Consider the following 22,263-nt stretch of genomic DNA (forward strand, 5'->3'; position numbering starts at 1 on the left):
CCGAAGGGCTTCCTGGAGCGCCGCGCTGTAACTCTGCAGGGAGGACGAGGGGGACTGAGGCTCCCGCTTTGTACCCCCCATGGGCCGCCGCGGGAGGAACCTGGCCCGGGGGTTACCACCCCATGTGGCATCCCGGGAGTCGTCTGGCTTGGAAGGGAGGACAGGCTGACCCACTGCCCTCCGATCCGCCTGTAAGTAATCCTGGCTGGCTTCTCCACCAGCCCCTCTCAGAGATCCTGCCTCCTGGCAGGACAGGAAGACATTGAAGAAAGTGGGGAAGGGGGGGGAGCTTTTAACCTCTCAGTGTGTTCCTGTCCTATCAGGAGGAGGCAATCTCAATTGGTGCTGTCGTGGAGACAACTGGGGAAATCTCATTAGAAGTCTAATGTGTGTTTCAAACTACAGGACAAAACTGGATGATCCTATATTTGCCAGATATCAGCCAGTCTGTATCCGTCGCTGTAAGACGTTCTCTGACTCCTGCTTGCAATCCAACCTACATATTGGCCTTCAGGGTTCTGCCACTACACAGTGGAGCTGGGTGAAAGGATCTGAGCGCCTGAGAGAAGGGTACTATGAAATTCCATTTCCGGTCTCTAGTCAGTTTCCCCAGTACGTATGGGGCAAGATCCAGAAGAGCTGTTCGTGGTAGACCCAACGTCACTTCTTCAGGTTTTCCTTCCAGGTTTGCCCACACTTAGACATCCATTTGTTGTTGATGGCTAAACATTGCTGAACTGTCCAGTCGAAGTTGTGTTCTCTGGTGTTGGACATGAACCATGGTATGATCTTCCCATGGAAGTAAACCTCTGTGGCTAGGCCAAGGGACATGACGGTATCTGCCAAGACGAAATCAGGGACCAACTCAAACCTGACGTTATCTAGAACGAGGTCAACTCTTGTCCTTGACTTGTGTTTCCATCTCTGGTCTTAGGCAGGATGTTCCAAACTGAATTCATATCGTCCACCAGTATAAAGGCTTTGAAGTCCTGAAAGGAAGACAGGATGGATATTATTGTATCTTGACGCCACCGAAAGCTAGGGAGTTTGACAGGAGGAATGCCCCTGTCACACCACCAGCTCCCAATAGGGTCAAGGTAGGAAGGTCCTAGCAGCAGAGTGTGCATTGATTTGTGCCAGCACTGCAGCGTTCGCCTGAGGGTTACTGTTCTTCTTAGGCTTACATTATGAGCTGTAAATGCTGCCATGTTACCGCTGTAAACATGGCATAATTAACACTTTATAATGTACAAATCAATGCAGACGCTGCAGCGATTAGTGTCACCAGACCAGCAGTCCGCAGCTCCGGCCCAGCCAACCCCGCAGTGCTGCGTCCCAGCAGGCACCTGTCAACTCAACGCTGGCCGCCGCCTCTCTTGCTTTCTCACTGCTGCCAGCTGGGAATAGGCTGGTCTTAGCGCTGTGTCCTGGCAGTCAGCTGTCAGCTCTGTGCCGGCCGCTGCAACTCCCTGATGGCCCCCACGCCCCACACAGGGCAACATGATGTGCAGCCAATCAGGTACAGGGGAGGCCATCCCCCTGTCAATCTTGACTCCACCAGGAGTTCCTGGTAGCGTCAAGATACAATAATACTGACAGGATGCTTTCAATAGTAAATCTGCCCTGTTATTCATGTGTGGCATGTGCAGGATCTCCAGTATTTATCTATGAGATGCAGCATCCCACAGCTATGGAAAGCAAAGTGAAGCTATATCACGTACGATACACTGACTGCAGTGCGAGTTAGGCAACAGAAGTTGTACATCACTGATCTATCACTTGCTGCCATTACCTTACCCTCACACAGGAGACACTCGGACGCAACACACATTGGCCAGCACTTTGACATCATGTCCGACATCCTTCTGCCATAGGCAGAATGTAAAAAGCATTCTGCGGTAGGGGAACCATATTCCAAAAGGGAAGAAAGCATGAAGACTGCAGACAACCCATAAGTGGCACATTAGCTATAGCAGGTATATATAAAGGACTTCTACATTATTGCATTATTTAATAGTCTATGTTGTGCTAAGTAAGCGAAAAAAATAATTGCTGGAGTGCTTCTTCAAATACCCGATTCTACCAAAAGCATAAATCTTTGGAAACCTGAAGATTCAGGTCCAACTGCAGGCAAAAATGGGCCATCCTCTAGCAACACTAAAAATGCTGAAGTCACATGTTGGCTCTGTGGTATTGCTCTGTAAAGCTACTTTAATAGACCTATAAACGCAGGAATGGTCACATGCTGTAATGGGGATCACTTTATGTAACTTTATTATAACATTTTGAACAGAGAAGCTGAAGAAATGTAAAATTTTTGTGAATATGGTTTATAAATAAAACTGCTGCAACATGTCAGACACGGTGGACCCATATATGTATTGGCCTAAACTTTATGGTAACGTCTTAAAACTGACTGGATCTCCTTCGAATCTCTTCCACCAAATTTTGCCTGCAAACATCAACCTAGAAGAAAAGGAAAATAAAAAAAGTGTAAAAATATAAAATATGAACAGCAAAACAAAAATGTAAAAGATGGTTTTACATAAATCTCCTGCAGTGATTTTTGTAACAGATCTCCGATGCTTATAACAATAGTTGCAGAGATAAAGCCGAACAGTTTTTTTTACAGCTGCAAATAAGAATTCACTATTTATTACTAAGAGGCCATTTTGAAATCAAAGTAGTGATCTGATTGAGCAGCTGTATATAACAACCACTTTTCCTTTGAACCAGATGAGGGTTGTTATTTCTGCAATAGATGACCTTTACTACACCCTCCGAATATACAAACCTACCTACACAGTAAAGAAGTGTTTCATCCACAAGTATTTTACATTGGTGTAGCAAACACGTGCTAAGGGTGCATTCAGACGAGCGCATGCGTACATAGGTGCGCACAAAACCATGCGTCTATTAGAACCATTTCTTCCCTATGGCGTGTTCACAGGTCATCGTTTTACAGGCATGCAAACGCACGTACCTGCAAAACATAGGACAAGATTGCACCATAGGTCTGTGGTGCGTGCCAATATTTCCCAGCAGGGAGTTCCCTTGTCACTGAACACTGACAGCCATGGCTGTCACAGCTGTGGCAGAGGATTTCTTCATCTCTGCGGGGCTGAAAAATTCCCCTACCACAACTGTTGCAGGGAATTCTTTACTCCCCCTCGGGGAGTCAAGAATCCCATCTCAGCTGTGGCAGAGGATCGTGATGTTCTCCCATTGCTTTCAATGGAACCAGCGCTTCTGCAGTCCCATTGAAAGCAATGGGCTGTTGGTAAGCCCTGCAGGAATTTTCAGGGAAGGGCTTTAAATATAAGCCCTTCCCTGAAAATCATCCCGAGAATGTGTTAAAAAAAATATATGTACACACTCGCCTCTCCGCAGGTGCCAGGGCTCAGGCGGGTCTAGCTGTGTCTTCTCCCTAAACTGCTCCAATTAAAAATCCCCCCTGCTGAAAGGGCTGTATCTGATTAGCTGAGCGCTTAGCCAATCACAGGCAGCACTCAGCCATTCACTGAATGTTATGCATGGAAGAAAGATTCAGAAAGAGATTCAGAGCAGTTCAGGGAGAAGACACAGCTGACGCGCCTGAGCCCCAGCAGCAGCTAAGAGGTGAGTGTGTATATATTTATTCTTTTTTTTTTTTTTTAAACACATTCCAGGATGGTTAATGGAAGGGCTTATATTTCAAGCCCTGCACTGAAAATCCCTGCAGAGCTTGCTGGCATCCTATTGCTTTTTAATGGGGCTGCAGAAGCGCTAGTCCCATTGAAGGCAATGGGAGAACATCGTGCTTCTCTACCACAGCTGTGACAGGGGATTCTTCACTCCCCGTGGGGAGTCCCCTTGTCACTGGATGCTGTAACAGCGCTGTCACAGTGTTCAGTGATAAGGGGACTCCCCGCAGGGAATATTTACATGGCAGCGGCAGAGAGTGGAGTAAAAATAGAATATATACATTTTTTTTTCATACACACAAACCATGCAGTGATTTTCAGGGAAGGCCTTATATTTCAAACCCTTCCCTGAAAATCACTGCAAGGGTTGCCGTCATTCTATTGCTTTTTTATGAGGCTGACGGCAGCAGTCGCATTGAAAGCAATGCTGCACGGACCTGCATTCACACATGTTTGTGCACGTACGAGGGTGCGCGGTTTTGTGCGTACCTATGTACGCATACGCTCGTCTGAATGCACCCTAAAACTGAAGCCATACATCGATCTACGTAACCCTAAGAGAAATAATCTGGGCGCTGATGTGTGGACTCTGCAATGGAAACATAAAGTAGGTTTCCTCTAAGGATCTGTGCAATGGCAACACACAGTTTTCAGTCCACAGGAAATGGGGGCCACGGTAGAGTCCATTCACCTCTCGGAACTCCGATAATCAGCAGTGAGGAAGCGTGGGTAGACATTTGTAGGGTCAGGACGTCTGTCATGCTCCGGCCACCAACAATTTTCAGCTCTGCTGGCAGAAAAAAGCCACAGCGGAGATCTCAGCCAACACGAGGAAATAAAGATGGAGTTAGACTGTGGGCCACAATGTCTCCTCAGTCACCGCTAAACCCCACTTGCCCGGATGATCAGTCAAAGCACAAAAAGTGCTCAGCCCAGTAGGGAAGAGGTTAACGGCGAAAGAGGGCAGGGGGTATACTAGCATTGATATTTCTCTCTGACAGCAGACTGCAAGATGTGGGGACATTTTAGAAATAAATTCTTACAGAAACAAGATTTTTGTAATTACCATAATATATAGCCACTACCACTAGGAGACAGACACCAAGCCAAAAAAAAATAAAGGGGTTTACCACATAGTTACCAGCTATACCCAACCTGCAGGCACCAAGCTAATCAGTTTGTTTTTATCTTATTTTCTACTTGCTGCTCCTATTGCTTCCATACAGTCAATGCAAACATTAAAGACTACAACACAGAAGAAAGTCATCTGGAACTCCGGAAAATCAGTCCCGACAAGTCGAAAGAGAACATGAATTCGTCATGGGTCAAACTGGGTGGGTACGGTCCCCTCCAATGAATGTGATGAGAGAGATTTCATGGCAAGTACAAAAATCTTGTTTTCTTGTCCGTTGCATAGTTACAGCCCCAGTCACCAGCGCTGCGAGTGTGTGGTAAACAGTAGCACCGCCTGGGAGAAAGACCCAGGAAAAGAAGTCCCCCAGGAATCCAAAAGCCCCAAATCAATGAGATGCGGCCAAGGAGCCCCCGAGTGGGGACAAAGCAGTGTAGAGAGGGAAGGAGCAGATGGGACTGTCTCCCAAAGGGAAGACCCCATGCTACCCAGAGAAAGAACGTCCACCGGGGGACTAGAGAAGGTAGAGAAGGAAGAGTGGTAGCACTGGTGGTAAGGGAAAGAGAGAAGAGGATACTTACCTGATGGAGAGAATACTCAGGTGAGTACCCCTGTGCTCCCCTGCCTTTAAGTAGGAAGGGAGTGCTCCAATAAGGGGGCCACTATAGCCGAGACCTAAGGGTCAAACTGATGTTGGCCATGCGATCTTGTCTTTTGAGAGTCAGGCTGACATTACACTAGTTAGCTCCAGTCTTTTTGTCTTCCTCAGTGGGGTAACAGGGAGAGTTCAGTGCCAGCCCTGTATTCCCAAAGACAAAATGGATAACAGTTGAAGACCAGTAAATGAAGACACTAAGCTAAAATGGATTAGCTTGGTACCCGCAGAAGGCATATAGTGGGTAGGAGGAGCAAACACTTTTCTGCTTAGTGCCTGGTTATAGCTACTAGGCAGTAGGTGGCACAGTCTTAAGCTGTGTTCCCTAATGCAACAAAACGAGAAAATACATTGCATAGTCTTATCTCTTGAAAATATACCATCATTTTAGAAGAAGATGATTATACCCCTTAAACAGGGGTTATCTAGGCTTATAAATACATAGCTGATTTCTGCCCAAAACAGTGCTACACCTGTCCAGAGGTTGTATGTGGTATTGCCCATCAGCCCCCTTTCACTTCAATGGAGCAGAGCTGCAATACCACATACAATGTGTGGACAGGTTTGCGGCGGTGTTTTTGAATAAGCTTTAAAATCCACTTATGGTGTTAGCCTAAATCAAAGTGCATCAGAAACGGTGTAGACCTGCCTAGTGTGTTACATACCTCCTCCCTTGTAGAAACATCTCTGAGCTTCACTACTCCATCTTTGAGTTCCTGCTCCCCAATAATGGCCACTAGTGGAATACCGCTCTCTTCACAGTACTGCAACTGATTAAGTAACTTTGGATTTTTCTTGTACAACATTTCTGCCTGTGGGAACAAAAATAGACGATAAGAGGAGATGTTCTGACAGGTTGTAAAAAGAGTCCATAGCAGCACAGATTCAAAGAACAAGCTGGTCACAAACACGTCCAAAGTTTTAAAAGGAATCTGCCACCGGGATTTTCAGTGTGAAACTGCCATCAGAGTGCTTACAGTCATGTTAAGCGTACTACGGACATGTGTGGAAAATAGTAAAATAGTTCCTGAGCCACTTAAAAAACTGGGTATTGCTAGTGCCACTAAGCGGCAGACACTAAGCAGAAAAAAGTGTTAGCTCCTCCTACCAGCTATACCCAACCTGCAGGAACCAAGCTAATCAGTTTATACACAAGCAGTAAGTGTTGCCAAGTAGACATGCAAAAAATAAAATAAATTAAAAAAAAAAAAAAAAAATTGTATTGACTATGTCATGCTAGAACATAAAACTCAGGATGGCTCCATGGTCAACAACAAAGTAAATGCTCCAACTTGGATGAGAAATTGTAAAGAAAGTAACAACCAACTGGGTGGGTTCTGTGTCTCCCCCCAATGAACGAGACAAGAAAGATTTTACAGCAAGTACAAAATCTTGTTTTCTTATCTGGATCATTGAGGAACACAGCTTAAAGACCATGGGATATCGTAGAGCAGTCCTTCAGGGGTGGGAAAATATATCAGGCTGCATGCGGTCAGTTTACAGCAGTCTGTAAAACTCTGACCGAGCTAGGAGTCTGCGGATGCAAAAGTATGAACACGATAAAACCTTGGAAAAAAGTGTACAAGGAAGACCATGTAGCAGCCTTACATACCTGCAAAGCTGAGGCCCCGTTATATACCACCCGCGAGACACCCACTGCCCGAGTAAATGTGCCGTAACGTGGAATGGAGGCACCATGCCCTTGGCACAATACACCTCTACCATTGCTGATTGTATCCAGCCAGAAATGTCAACCTTGGATGCCATAAGGCCACGCCTCAGGCCATCTGGGTCACAAAAGGTCAGCAGCTTTGATTGATTATGGACATCAGGTAGACATCCAGATCGTCCCACCTTTGAAAGATTTCCCGAAAGACCTTGGGATGCAGACCCCCTTTGCCCAGGTAGACTGTCTTTCTGCTGACAAAAAGTCAGCTATACAATTGTCTACCCCTGGTACGTGAACTGCTGAGAGTACCAGAAGGTGATCCCAAACTGGACAACCCGTTAGCTGGGGTGCAAAGTGATAAAGCAACAGGAGAATGGTCCGAAGTTCCATCACATTTATTGGAAGTGCGGATACTTCTCTGCCCCAAGTGCCCTGCACTGTAAGGTTCTGAAGAGTATATCCACAGCTGGAGAGGTGAGCACCTGCCATTGGAGGGTCAGAAAGAAGCACCCTAGATGGATCTGCGGGGAATCCAGCCACCAACGAAGAGAGAACCAAGTTTGTAGGGGTGCCAGGATCTTCTAATTAAGGAGTCCAGGGATCTGTCCCATCTCAGGAGGATAGATCACTAGGAGTCGGGCATGAAATTGGCTGAATGGAATTGCCTAGAAGGAGGAGATCAGTCCTAACACTCATGCAGTGGTGCATGGACACTGGGTTCCTAATTTGCAGAGAGCACATCTTCCTCTGGAGGCAACAAGATATGGGCTTGAGCCGTGTCAAAGAGGAGGCCCAAAAAATCCAGCCGTTGCAAGTGTTGGGCAGTTGCTGTAGCAGAAACCCTAAATAATCAGATCAGACACCAACTACATCTGCGGCATCTTTTTCTTTCAGACATCCAAAGCGTTATCCGAAGATTTTTCCTCCTCATGAGGAGGAGATCAGTCCTAACACTCATGCAGTTGTGCATGGACACGGGGTTCCTAATTTGCAGAGCGCGCATCTTCATCTGGAGACAACAAGATGTGGGCTTGAGCCATGTCAAAGAAGAGGCCCCAAAAATTCAGCCGTTGCAAGGGTGGGGCAGTCTATGATCCACCCAGATGTGGACAGTGTGTCCATAGTAATGTGGAGATTCTCCAGGTTGGCCGTCCGGTTAAGGGCCTTTATCATGTCAATGTCGAGATAGAGGATGGCTACTATACCCTTGGCATACAGGAGAGCCATCACCGATACCATAACTTTGGTAAATAGCCCATGGCAATGGATAGCTTGAATGGGAAAGCCATGAATTCATCGCGATCAGACAGCGAACTGAAGAAAATGCTGGTCTGCTCAGTGGAGGAAAATATCAAGGTTGCCCTACCTTCATGTCTATGGATAAAAGAAAACTCCCCCGGCTGCATAGATGCCATGACAGATTTCAGTGGCTCCATGTGGAAATACCGGACCTTTATGTACTGTTTTAGGTTATTTAGATCCAGAACAGGACTGACTGACCCATCCTTTTTGGGCACCACAATAGGTTGCAATAGAACCCTGCAAAACACAGATGGGGGAATGATGACGCCCTGAGAGGCTAGGCTGTGTTTCGCCTAAACTAAGGCTCTTGGATTTTGGAGCTTAAAAAGCATTAGGGAGGATGGGCAGAGGATTAATTGTATGACGTAGCCCAAAGAAACCAACTCTCAAATCCATGCATCAGACATGGATGAGCCAGGCTTCTGAACCGGGAAATTCCCCGTTCAAAGGGAACTTTCCCTGATTTGTCCCTCACTCTGGAGGACAAATTGGGTGAGGGACGGACCGTCATGAGGATTTAACAGAGGAGGACTGAGTACTGTGAACGTCAGGAAGGTTTGGGCTTGATGTTCTTTCTATACGAGGCCAGGGAAGGTGAAAGGATCTAAATTGAGGTCTTCCTTTGTGTAGCTCTCACCCACCTGGGTCTATTCTGTGGTAGGCGAGAACTCTTTTTCTACTAGTGGCATCGGAGATGATCTCATGCAGTCTGGTGCCAAAACGTGTTGTGCCAACAAAGGAAAGGTTTGTCAGAGACCTTTTAGAGGAGGCATCTGCATTCCAGGGTTTTAGCAACAAAGTCCGGCATGTGGCTACTGAAGCTGCCAAAGCGCGAGCTAAGAGCCTGGCTGCGTCCAGGGAAGCTTCACAGATAAACTGCCCTGCCTGGCCTATCTGATGTGCCATATCTGCTAATTCTTCAGGTGATGAACTGGAAAGGACACATCTGCGCAGTTCCTTGGCCCCTTCAGCAACCGCCTTGCTGACGCAGGTAGCGGCAAAAACTGACCCAAGAGCCGAACCCACCGTCTCAAAAGGAGGTCTTGGCTAGGGATTCAATTTACACACACACAAACACACCCACACACACCCACACCCACCCACACACACCCACACCCACACCCACACACACCCACACACACCCACACACACCCACACACACCCACACACACACCTTGAAAAGATGAAGGATCCGATCTAGGAAGAGTAGCATTCTTCGCCAGCAGAGACACTGGCAGATCCACTACTAGCAAAGTAGACTTCACTAAATCCTCTGGAAAGAGATAGATAACGACAAAGTTCTTCGGCGCAGTGAGGCGCTTGTAAGGAAAATTCCATTCCCTGATTAACACATCATCCTCATGAGGAGGAAAACTCTTTGGATAATGCTTTGGACGTCTGAAAGAAAAAGCTGCCGCAGATGTAGTTGGTGTCTGATCTGATACCCGCAGGGTATTCCCCATATGCTATCCACCATTGTGAAAAATTTTAGAAGCTTGTTCCTCATCCAGATCAAGACAGTTCACCCTCTGAGCACATATTGTGTCTGAAGTAAAATTCCAAGCGCACTACTGGAGGAGCTAAACGGGAGGACGATGCAGGAGACCCGGATGACTGCCTTGAGTGAGAAGACCTAAAAACTTTTTTCGTGGTCTACCATGAGAGAAGCCCTGTAAAATGAAGTAGTCCGCGCCAGATAAATTCTGAAAAAATGTACTGCACATATGGTCCCACCTATCAAAAAAAAAATCACCATGGACGCCGAAGTAAGGTCTGAAACCACCAGTGACAGGGAACGTGCCCATTTCGGCTCGGCAATCTGAAAGGGCTTAACGACAGGGGAGCCAGTAATGGGATCTACAGCTGCCTGTCGCGATGGGATACAGTTAGGACAAAACTGCTCCAACTGTCCGTATGAAAACTTTGTTTTGCAGCAAGTGCATGCAGAATACTTAGACCTGGCTGACGACCCTTGTTTCTGATCTTCCGCTAAAGTGCCAAAAACAGATGCCACATTAACCAAACACTGTGGAGCACTACAACTGCAAGCAGTACCGCAGGAGGGGTTAAAAAAGGGGAACTAGCCGCCGGGCAGAGCTTACCCGAACCACTGCTGTTCAGTGGAACAGAGGAAACTGTGGATCTGATGGTAAGTGAGCGGATCCCTGTATTCTTGTGTTGTCCAGCGTGAAACTACACGTCCCCAAGGCTAGACTCCTGAAGAAGGCATGAAGGGGCGGCCCTTGGGGACAATGTAAACGCAGCATGAGCAGGAGGGTCCGGTGGCCTCCACATCCCCCTCACCCGCAATGCCAGCTCCGGGCCCGTGATCAGGAATGATTTACTATTTGACACAACGCTATGTCCGTAGTACGCTAAACATGACTGCAAGCACTCTGTTGGCAGTTTAACACTGAAAATCTTGGTGACACATCCCTTTAACAGAGAGGTGGCTGTTGATTTCTGATTCATTGAAATTAAATCCCTAGAGTGAGCAGCCGGTTCCCCAACACTCAATCCCCATAAATAGGGCCTTTTACCCTCTCCTGACATGGCTGTTTTAAGGTCCTTTTAGACAAGCTGTTTTCTCCGCTCTACGTAACAAGCGATGAGCGACAAATATTAATCAGCACTCATTTCAGTTTCTTTCACATAGGCCAAGAAGTGGCATAATTAGGGCTCACTCCCACATTTTTTTTTTTGTAAAAAAACAAAAACCACCACAACACTGAGCACTAGTGCAAACCCAGAAATATGGCAACAATAATGTGTTTGTTAGGAGTCCTTCATGATCCCCAAGTGGTGTATTATTCCTGAGGTTCTGGAGACAACCCAACCACAATACCATCACCTACCTTGATACCTGCTTTCCAGAGCTCAGCTATAAGTTTCATCCTTTCTTCTAAAAGCTTCTTCTGAGCAGCCGCAACTAAAACCTGTGTCTCTGTGGTCCGAATTTTCCCTTCAGAAGCCTGAAAAACACAAAACAGTACAATAAAGAATCAGGAAGTTCATAGAATATGGATGTGTGGAGTACAAGTACCGTGTTGTGCACAAGTCAGAATACTAACTATTCACAAGATATTGCACAATGTATTCAAAAGGGATTTTTAGTAGTTAATGTAAAAATATGTTATTAATGAACTGTATTACAGAATTTCCCCCAAAATAAGACAGACGGTCTTATATTATTTTTTTTGCCTCAAAAGAGGCACAGTGTTTTATTTGCTGGTCTCCGGCAGCGATGCGGCAGTCTGCAGTGTCCTCCGCGCTGAGATATCCTTTTTTTCTGGTGACAGGGCTTTGAATGACGGGGCTGCTTCAAACAGCAGTGCCACCTATTGGATGCCAGCATTCCTTCAAATCAATGCTTGACCCTTTACACAGGTCTCTAGAGCAATGATTGGGAATTGAAAACCAAGCCAGAATCCATACACAGACAGCTGTTTTGGGATGTTTGCCCCCTAATCAGTGTGCAGTAGGTTTCTGGCTTGGCTAGTGAGAGGCCTGTGATGTGGGTCGGGAGGGGTAACATCACCGCTTAAGGAGAACACCTAGAAGGTGAGTGAGGAGGCACATAAGGCTGCTTATAAAGAATGCAGCCATCCAGTAGGTGGTGCTGCAGAGGTATTGTTCCATCTCCCTTATTTACATATTACCCAGGAGGAGCATGAATGGCCTTATAAGTCTTCTCACTCACCTTCTGGGTGCGCTCCTTAAGGAAAGATGTTACCCCTCCCGACTCATGTTGAATTTCAACATGCCAAATCTTTTTTCTCTCAAGGGAAATAAGCTGCTGCCAGAAGTGTCTGCCAGCAGCTTACTGCTCTCTCCCCACTGAAGACAGCAGCTAGCAGAGATCGTGAGAACAAGAATTGATGCATAAATGTAGGTTAGAAAAATGTGTAACGCTTTATTAAAGACGAAAGCTTTTTTTTAAATTTTTTTATGTTTTATACAATGTTTTGTATAAAAACATAAAATCTACAATTAACTGGTGTCCATCCTACAGCAGTCATCATCGTTACTCACCTCTGCCTTCTGCTCCATAATAGAAAATATCCTCTCAATTCCAATACTGACGCCCACACATGGAACCTTCCTGCCCTTTGGGTCAAACATCCCGACCAACCCATCATAACGTCCTCCTCCAGCGACACTGCCCACACTAACAGATTCCTCGGCGTGGTCGTTCTGCTGCTGTTCCCCAACATTCTGAATCAGAACTGCTTCATAAATGACTCCAGTGTAATAGTCCAAACCACGGGCCAAGCTGAGGTCAAAAGAGATCTGCAAGATTCATTAAAAAGGAGAAATTATTCCATGTGTATGCAGTGAATGGAGTCGGAGAATTAAAAGAAAAAAAAATGGATAGCAATTTCCTGAATGGGACTTTTCCCCCCATTTATGTAGCAATTCCACCCACAAAACAAATATCGTGGCAATATTAGAGAGGTTTGCCATTCAACAGTCTGGTCATGTACATGACCTCATTACATCCAAATTTTGTCCTTTACTGTAGCTCTATATGCCTCCAATTCCATACATCAGATGTTGTGTATTTGGAGCAATGCTTCTACAAGAGAATAGCACCAAACGGGGCAGCTCTGTAGTACAGAAAAATACAGATTTCCATGGTCAGCGCACATGAGGCTAACAATCTATATTATAGCGCCAATTACAATCATAAGCGGTTGTCACTAGAGATGAGCGAGCACCAAAATGCTCAGGCGCTCGTGTCGAACTTTCTGCGATGCTCGAGAGTTCGTTTCGAGTAACGAACCCCATTGAAGTCAATGGGCGACGCGAGTATTTTTGTATATGACCGATGCTCCGCTAAGGTTTTCACTTGTAAAACTCTGGAAAACATATGAAAGTCATGGAAACGCCACAGAAACGGATAGGGCAGGGGCGGCATGCAGGGCTGCATCTCAGACTCCCAGGTCTCACTATTAAGCCACAATAGCGGCAAGAGTGTGCCCTCCCCCCCCTTCCCCAACAATTTTTACTTCGGGCAAACCCTCATTAGCAAGGCATACCTTAGCTAAACACCACACTACCTCCAAACAAGGACAATCACTGCCTGCGGGACACACCGCTGCCACTTCTCCTGGGTTACATGCTGCCCAACCCCCCACGCGACCCAGCGTCCACAGTGCACACAAAAGTGTCCCTGCGCAGCCTTCAGCTGCCCTCATGCCACACGCTGGCCCCATAGTCACACCACCCTCGAGGGTTGGCAGGGCCAGGCAGCGACCCTCTTTAAAAGAAATTGACGTTTGATCTTCATTCCAATAAAGTGCCAACCTCCGTCAGGAGCTGCACACGTGGGCATGAGTTACGTAGCTATGGGGAATCCATGTGTCCACACAGTATTTATTCTGTCTAGGTGTCGGATAGCTCAATCAACACTGCAAGGGGAAAGCCATCAGCACCCTGCCCCCTACCCAAGTCAGTCAATGTCTTTGTGCCAGACAGGTCAAACACCGTGATGGGAAGTCTGTGTGCACCCACAGCATAGGTGGGTCCTAGGCAACCCAAGACATGAACAATAAAGAAATCAGAGTGGCCAAACATTGCATACTTATACTGGGCCGACGACATAGGCCTCAGCCAACAGCTTCACCAATCGTGTGGATGAAGCGGACTTCGATGTTAGTAGACCTGTGAAGGTCTCATTAAATCAGTTACATTTTCTTTTTCCGCTCCAAATACTGGATTAGCCTGGACAAAAGTTCCACAGGCCCAACCGCGGGCAGTTGCAGTTCCCCCGGGACATAGGCCTCGGCCAACAGCCTCAGCAATCGCGGGCATGAAGCGGACTCCGATGCTGCTAGTACAGCAGTGAACGTCTCATTAATGCAGTAACGCTCAGTCCTCTCCTTTGGCCCAAACGAGTTTCTCAGATAACTGTGGTAACATGAGAGAAAATACATGATGCGCATTGCTGATCCCCTGACCCCAAGCAGCAGGAGGAGGTGGCCTTACAAGGCCAAGAAACCATAACCAGGACCCGCTGTAGCCTGTGTGGGAAGGATGTGAGCGGGCCCTTGGCCAGGCTTGGTCCCAGCAAACACCTTGTGTAACCCCAGGTGCCGCGACTGACATAGCAATGGGAAGTCCAAGTGCCCACACAATATTCGTTCTGTCTAGGTGTCGGATAGCTCTATCGACACCGCAAGGGGAAAGCCATCTGCGCTATGCACCCTACCAAAGTCCGTCAGTGACTTTGTGCCGGACAGGTAAATCACCGCTATGGGAAGCCTTTGTGCACCCACAGTGTAGGCGAGCCGAAAGAACCCAAAGACAGTAATAAACATGAAGAAATGATAGTGCTCAAACATGCCAGACTTTCACTGTGCCGAGGACATAGGTCTCTGCACACACCCTCAGCAATCGTGGGCACAGAGCGGACTCCGATGCTCCGAAGATCTCATCAATGCAGTAACGCACCTCTTCGGCCCAAACCAGTGTCTCAGATAACTGTGGTAACACGGGAGAAAATACATGATGCCCAGTGCTGATCCCCTGACCCCAAGCAGGAGGGAGAGGTGGCATTACAAGGCCAAGACACCATGACCAGGACCCGCTATAGTCTGTGTGGGAAGCACGTTAGCGGGACCAGGGTCAGGCTCGGTTCCGCGCCTCCACCTTTAATTGTGCCTCCATGGGCAAAATCAAACCTTAAGATACGAATATGAGCCAATGGACAAAAGTAAAGCCACAGAACAAAAGTGGAAGCGACAACAGCTATGTGGAAAAGCTATTATTTTCTGAGACAAGAGGGGCATTTGATAGCAATGAAAAGGATATTCTAGGTACTAAAAGTCTGAACTCCTCCTCATCTCAATCTGAAATATGGAGAGGCTTCATTCATATGTTTTCTATTAAGCATTTCAAAGTGTTTGCAATGCAAGTTTCTGGTTATACCACTCATCTTTGTCAGGAATGACCAAAGATGATCACCAGTAAAGGCTTCATCGGTCCAGAATCAGTCTGGAAGTATGTGGATCTCATCTGGCCTGCTTCCACCAAGGATATGTGCCTGCTGTAACTCTGTCCCCAGACCTCCGGGGATGCTGTGTTCTATAGTCGGCTCTATTCCTACCTCAGCTATAAACTAAAATATGTAATTATCAGTACTAACAAGATGGAAGCATTCATTATTCCACTGGCATCATGCCAACCATTACCTTCCAAACTTTAACCCTTAGGGGGGCCAGGTCTTGATGATGATCATCCTAATATTTTATTGGTCCTACTTCTTCCAAACCATCCATGTTGGTCTTCTTGTCCCAGAAAAGTCCGCAAGATACAAAGAGAGAAGGAGCTGGATGGTCCCGATGACATATTCTTATCTATATTAGGAGATGTCCAAAGAGAGGAGAACCTGATGGCAGAACAAGGGCTTCTAGCTGTACAGCAGCAGAGCACTGGGGTGGCAGAAGTGGGTATGCCAAAGCTGATAAACCTTCTGTGTTTACTGTCAAATAACCTGCAGGAGATTGCAATCCAGAACAACAATAATTTTCATAGTGTGCCCCCAGCTAACCAGCCAAACCCCATACAAGGAGCAGCCCCTGTTTGGCCATCATATCCTTTGCAACCTAGTTTTCAGGCTCCTGCCTCTTATGACAATAATCCAGCTGCCATGTTTGATCCAACGATCATTTATAATCCATCTGTTTTTAACCCTTATACGTTTTAAAACCAAAATAATTGTACCATTATGTTCTTAGTGAAGGGCATTCATATCTACAGTGTTAGAATCAAGAACTTTGGATTATTACTACTTTTTTAACAGTTGTTTTCCTTTTGCCAGAAGGCACCCATTTAAAATTAACATGTGTACATTTTTAAAGATTATTTCTATATTTTTTCGTTAGTGTGTTTTTAAATACTGTTCAATGTTTTTATTGTTTATACGCAGACCCCTGTAACATTTCTGTAGCAGCAGTATAGGCAGACCCCTGTAACATTTATGTAGCACAATTTTTTGTAGGTGCAGTATACGCAGACCCCATTACCATTTCTGTAGCAGTATAGGCAGACCCCATTACCATTTCTGTAGCAGTATAGGCAGACCCCTGGAACATTTACATGAAAGAAGTATAGGCAGACCCCAGTAGCATTTTTGTAGCAAAAGTATACGCAGACCACTGTAACATTTCTGTAGTAACAGTATAGACAGATCCCAGTAACAGTTCTGTAGCAGCAGTATAAGCAGACCCCTGTAACATTTATGAAGTAGAAGCATACGCAGACCCCTGTAACCTGTCTGTACTAGAAGTATAGGCAGACCCCTGTAACATTTCTGTAGCAGAAGCAGACCACAGTACCATTTTTGTAGTAGCAGTATAGGCAGACCCCAGTACCATTTCTGTAGTAGAAGTATAGGCAGACCCCAGTAACATTTCTGTAGCAGCAGTATTGGCAGACCCCTGTAGCATTTCTGTAGCAGAAGTATAGGCAGACCCCAGTAACATTTCTGTAGCAGCAGTATAGGCAGACCCCTGTAGCATTTCTGTAGCAGAAGCATAGACAGTCCCCTGTACCATTTCTGTAGCAGCAGTATAAGCAGAACCCTGTAGCATTTCTGCAGCAGAAGTATACGCAGACCCCTGTAGCATTTATGTAGCAGAAGCATAGGCAGACAGCTGTAACATTTATGTAGCAGAAGCATAGGCAGACCCCAGTAATATTTCTGTAGCAGCAGTATAGGCAGACCCCAGTACCATTTCTGTAGTAGAAGTATAGGCAGACCCCAGTACAATTTCTGTAGTAGAAGTATAGGCAGACCCCAGTACCATTTCTGTAGCAGCAGTATAGGCAGACCCCAGTGCCATTTCTGTAGCAGCAGTATAGGCAGACCTCAGTACCATTTCTGTAGCAGTATAGGCAGACCCCAGTACCATTTCTGTAGTAGAAGTATAGGCAGACCCCAGTAACATTTCTGTAGCAGCAGTATAGGCAGACCCCAGTAACATTTCTGTAGCAGCAGTATAGGCAGACCCCAGTAACATTTCTGTAGCAGCAGTATAGGCAGACCCCTGGAACATTTACGTGAAAGTATAGGCAGACCCCAGTAACATTTTTGTAGCAGAAGTATACGCAGCCCCCTGTAACATTTCTGTAGTAACAGTATAGACAGATCCCAGTAACATTTCTGTAGCAGAAGTATAGGCAGAACCCTGTGAGGTGCTGAGCGAATGAGACGCTTCCTCACATCGCTCCCGGCCCGATAGCGTTTCCCGGACCCAGGAGGACTGCAAGACATCACTTACCAGCCAAATGGTGAGGGGGAGAGCCCAGGACCACCCCAAGAAGACGGCGGTCCACCGGAGGGGCGGTATAGAGACTTTTCTCCGCGGCATGGGAGACAGCGGTGAGCGCGGGGCCGTGGCCAAGATGACGCCGCTGGCAGATGAGAGAGAGGCACACGTGGATGAAGTGCTGGCGGGCACTGGCTCAGCAGGGAGTGCAACAGTAGAAAGTGAGATCCCCGCTGCAAACCACGGAGGGGACCGCGTGAGAGGAACAGCGGAGAGGAGTATGCAGGCAAACCCAGTGGCAGCAGAGGAGCAGACTGGGGTAAGAACTGCCTTCCCATACTATCAGGCCCCAAGTCCCTGAACAAGCAGCCCCATAGCCCAACCCAGAGCCAGGGTGAGGAAGAGGCAGAAGAGCCCCAGCCACATGACCCTAGGGGTGCAGGAGCCCTGCAACATAACATAACAGAAGAAGGCAGACCCCCCTGCCCCAGAGATCCCTACAGAGGAAGGGAGAAATAAGTGGCCCCAGGAGATGGAGTCCGCATCTGAGTCATGTGCCACAGAAAGATCCAGCTCAACAGAGTCTGCACCCGCGACACCAACGGCCGCCATAAGCACCGCGCTACCCGACATCACGAAGCAGGAGAGCCGCGGGCAGAGAAATGAGCCTCTCACCCCCCCCCCCCCCCCCACCACCCCCAAGTCCTGACACCCCCCCTGAGGAGTGGGACTGGAAAAAGCATCTCCGAAAGCGAAATAAACTGCCTCTTCCAAAAGATGGAAATCTCGCATAAGAAGGACATGGCGGCTTTACAACAAGATATCCGCCACATGGGCCAGAGATTAGAGGAGATTGAAGGTGAACAAGAGCTAGTTTCTAATACCATAAATGACCCCACGCACGAGCTCTCCCAGCAAATCTCTGAACTATTCAACTTGATCGACGACTTGGAAAATCGCCACTGTAGGAACAACTTAAGAATCAGAGGCCTCCTGGAGGAAATTGACAACGGCCAGCTGGACAAATGGGCGCGGGAGTTCTTTAACAAGCTCTTACAAAGACCACCAGACTCAGAAGTGGAGATAGACAGAATCCATCGCTCCCTGGGCCCAAAATCCACTGACCCAAAAAGACCGAGAGACATAGTATGCAGAGTGCATTTCTACAAGCTGAAGGAACAAATCCTCCAACAAGCTAGAAAAGAGAGCGACTTATCCTACAAAGGGGCTCCAGTAATGATCTTGACTGACTTATCACGTCGTACTCTTCAACTAAGAAAAGCCCTGAAACCGCTTCTTACACTACTCCGAGAAAAAGAAATTATGTATCGGTGGGGTTTTCCGTTTCAGCTTCATGCCAACAAAGGAGGCAAATCAGCTACATTCCGAGGACTGGGCGACCTACCCAGCTTTCTAGGTACCTTTGAGCTACCATTTGTGCCCCTGCCGGACAGGCCCAAGCCGTCCTCCCTTCCGACACCGCGACCAAGAAACAAATGGCACACAGTGGAACACAGACCGCGCCCTCGAAGAGAAAGGCCCCATGAGAGTCGGGAACCCCAGATGCCCAAGGCGGTTAAACCAACTTTATAGAGATCATTCCAACTCCAGTTTGCATAACCAACGGAGAGAGGAGAAGTTGATGGAAGAAAAGAGAGTCCGGGACTTTCTTGGGGTCCACGGGGTTTTGAGGTTCAATTGCACCACAAAATGTTTAGATTCATAGGGGTTGGGAGCAAAAGTTCGTAAGTTTGCTAGTTCCTGCTACCTACGGCGATGGCAGAGTTAGCCCTCGCAAACTATTGGGAGAAGATAGACTTTCAGTTTGTTACCGGTTATTTGTTTTTGTTTTTATGTGGTTTACCTTGTGTGTCACACACACACACGACAGCGGACAGGGCTTCACGGAATGGCTCCTCTTCCTTGATGATAATCATGGCTGATTTGACATGCAGCACCTACATCGTCAAGGAACTAAACATCCCACAGAAGAGAGGCCAGATACTATATCACCTCCACAAGAAAATATAGGTAGCTATGCTCCAAGAAACACACTTTAGGGCAGACTGTGTTCCAACATGCAGCTCCAAATTCTATCCCTTCTGGTTCCACAGCCCTCATCCCACGAAAAAAGCAGGAGGCGTGTCAATCGCCTTGCATAGAGTGTTTGGACACAATGTAATCGATACCTCAATAGCCCAAGGCGGCAGATTCGTCTTCCTAAAAATAGAAGTGTATGATTCGATATATACTCTGGCTAACATTTACCTTCCTAACAAGGAACAAGTACCAATCGCTGTCATAATCCTGAAGACCCTGGCAGAGTTCGCGAGTGGATCCAAAATTATCCTGGGCGGAGATTGGAAACTGGTTCTGAACCCAGAGATGGACTCTTCCTCAGGTAGGACCTCTGTATCGCGATCAACACTACATTTACTCAAAAAACTCTTAAATGCTCTACACTTAGAGGATATCTGGCGTATCCTCCACCCGGGGACCAGGGACTACACATTTCACTCAGCAGTACATAACACATACACACGAATAGACATGCTCCTGGTCTCGCAGGACTTGTTGGACTGCTACCCGAGGTGCTCTCTGGGCGACTATTTGGTCTGATCACGCTCCAGTGTATGGCGGGTTCTCGAGACGTGCAGGGCGTCCAGGGGCCACCTCGTGGAGGTTTAACGACAACTTACTCCGGGACTCCCTGTGTGTCTCTGACATTAAGGAGGCAATCACGGGGTTCATAGTGGCCCATCAAAACGACCAAACATCGGCCCCATCCAATGGGAAGCGTTAAAATGCGTCATTGGGGAATACCAAATCTCTCAGGGAACCAGACTTAAAAAAGAAAATTCAGCGACCCTACATAATCTTATCTCACACCTATAAATCAAAAAGGGGGGCCAAAAAAAAACAAAAATCGCAGCGTGACGCTCTTAACGATGAAATTTCCTCCGTACGGCAGCAGATCCTTTAAATACTTGATCAACGCTCCCTAGCATATAGAGACAAGTTACGCAGAGGGGCTTTTAAATATGGAGATAGATGTGGAAGCTGGTTAGCTAGAGCCCTCCATCCTAGGACATCTCCCTCACATGTCTCCAAAATACAGACAGAGGGCGGAGGACATGTTCATGCCACAACGGACATACTCGAGGAATTTAAAAAGTACTACTCCAAATTATATAATATTAAAAATCCGACGCAGTTGGACAGCCAGAGCCTAGATAGAGACAGAGGCCTACCTGACCCTAAATGCTCCCAAAAGAATGACAGCAGAAGAGGCAGCTAGCTTAGATACAGACTTCAGCGCGGGAGAGCTCGAGCAAATCATCAAAAACTTAAGAGGGCAAATACCCAGGACCCGAAGGCTATACAGCCAGGTTCTACAAAATCTGCTCAAATTCTCAGAGCCTTCAACGCTGTAGATCAAGAATGCCCCTTCCTGACACAATCCTTAATAACTCACGTCAGTCATCCCTAAACCAGGGAAAGATGCCTCGGCTTGCGGCAACTATAGACCCATGTCCCTCCTTAATATAGACATTAAATTATTTGCGAAAATGATTGCCACACGCCTGCAAAACACCATACCGTTACTGATCCATGGGGAACAAGTGGGGTTTATCTCGGGCAGAGAAGCTAGGGACAACACGATAAAATCCCTATCATTGAATGCCAGAGCAGGGGTCTCCGGTGACCCCCTATGCCTCCTGGCGGTCGACGCAGAGACGGCATTCGACAGGGTCAGTTGGCACTTTCTCCCGGCCACACTAGACAAAATAGGGGTGGGACCGAAAACGAAAGACCGAATTAGGTCCTTATACCGAAATCCCTCTGCCAGGATCAGAGTTAACAGTGCCCTGTCGACTGCCTTGCAAATATCCAACGGGACTAGGCAGGGCTGCCCCCTCTCCCCGTTCCTATGTGTTCTAACAATGAAAACGCTAGCAAATGCGATCCGCCAAAATGACTCAGAGGTATCCGGACCGGGAACATTGAGCATAAGATGGCTCTGTTCGCAGACGACCTACTTTTATACCTGTCTAAACCACGAGTTGGGCTACCCGTGGTCCTGCAGGAGTTCAGGCGTTTTGGCGGAATAAGTAACTACAAAGGTGAATGCGCAAAAATCAGAGATCCTGAATGTAACCCTGCTGCAAGCCAAGGCATCACAGCTGGAGGCTCAGTTTCCATTCAGATGGAGACATGCCTCAATAAAGTACCTGGGAATTCAACTTCCGACAGACACTACTCAGGCCTTCAAACTTAATTTTCTCCCATACCTGACAGAGCTGGAAAGGGACCTTAATAAATGGAAATCACTGTTTCTGTCCTGGAGTGGCAGAGTCAATGTGATCAAAATGGATTCCCTCCCGAAATTCCTCTACTTGTGCCAGACGGTGCCGGTAAAATTATCAAACTACTACTTAAAACGCCTTCGAACCCTGAGCACCACGTTCGTCTGGAGAGGAAGGAAGCCACATATGCTCTTCTCGCTGCTCACCAGACAAAAGGGAAAAGCGGGGTCTAGGGCTACCCAA

General features: G+C 47.1%; 1 protein-coding gene and 1 pseudogene across 1 annotated transcript in view; both read right to left on the reverse strand.

Annotated features, from left to right (window-relative positions):
* Window positions 1-291: 291 nt before the first annotated feature.
* LOC136599623 (damage-control phosphatase ARMT1-like) lies at window positions 292-1,535 on the reverse strand (annotated as a pseudogene).
* Window positions 1,536-2,251: 716 nt separating this feature from the next.
* The window catches only part of LOC136599622 (histidine--tRNA ligase, cytoplasmic-like), a 54,143-nt gene continuing 34,131 nt past the window's right edge, over window positions 2,252-22,263 (reverse strand). Inside the window, exons 10-13 of the mRNA XM_066588809.1 lie at window positions 12,474-12,731; window positions 11,297-11,413; window positions 6,136-6,282; window positions 2,252-2,466 (exon numbers count right to left, since the gene is read on the reverse strand). Of these exons, the coding sequence (XP_066444906.1) occupies window positions 2,407-2,466; window positions 6,136-6,282; window positions 11,297-11,413; window positions 12,474-12,731 (582 nt within the window). The 3' untranslated portion in view covers window positions 2,252-2,406. The remainder of the gene's footprint in view (window positions 2,467-6,135; window positions 6,283-11,296; window positions 11,414-12,473; window positions 12,732-22,263) is intronic.

Source organism: Eleutherodactylus coqui, unplaced genomic scaffold (assembly GCF_035609145.1).
Source record: "Eleutherodactylus coqui strain aEleCoq1 unplaced genomic scaffold, aEleCoq1.hap1 HAP1_SCAFFOLD_38, whole genome shotgun sequence".
NCBI classification, from domain to species: domain Eukaryota; kingdom Metazoa; phylum Chordata; class Amphibia; order Anura; family Eleutherodactylidae; genus Eleutherodactylus; species Eleutherodactylus coqui.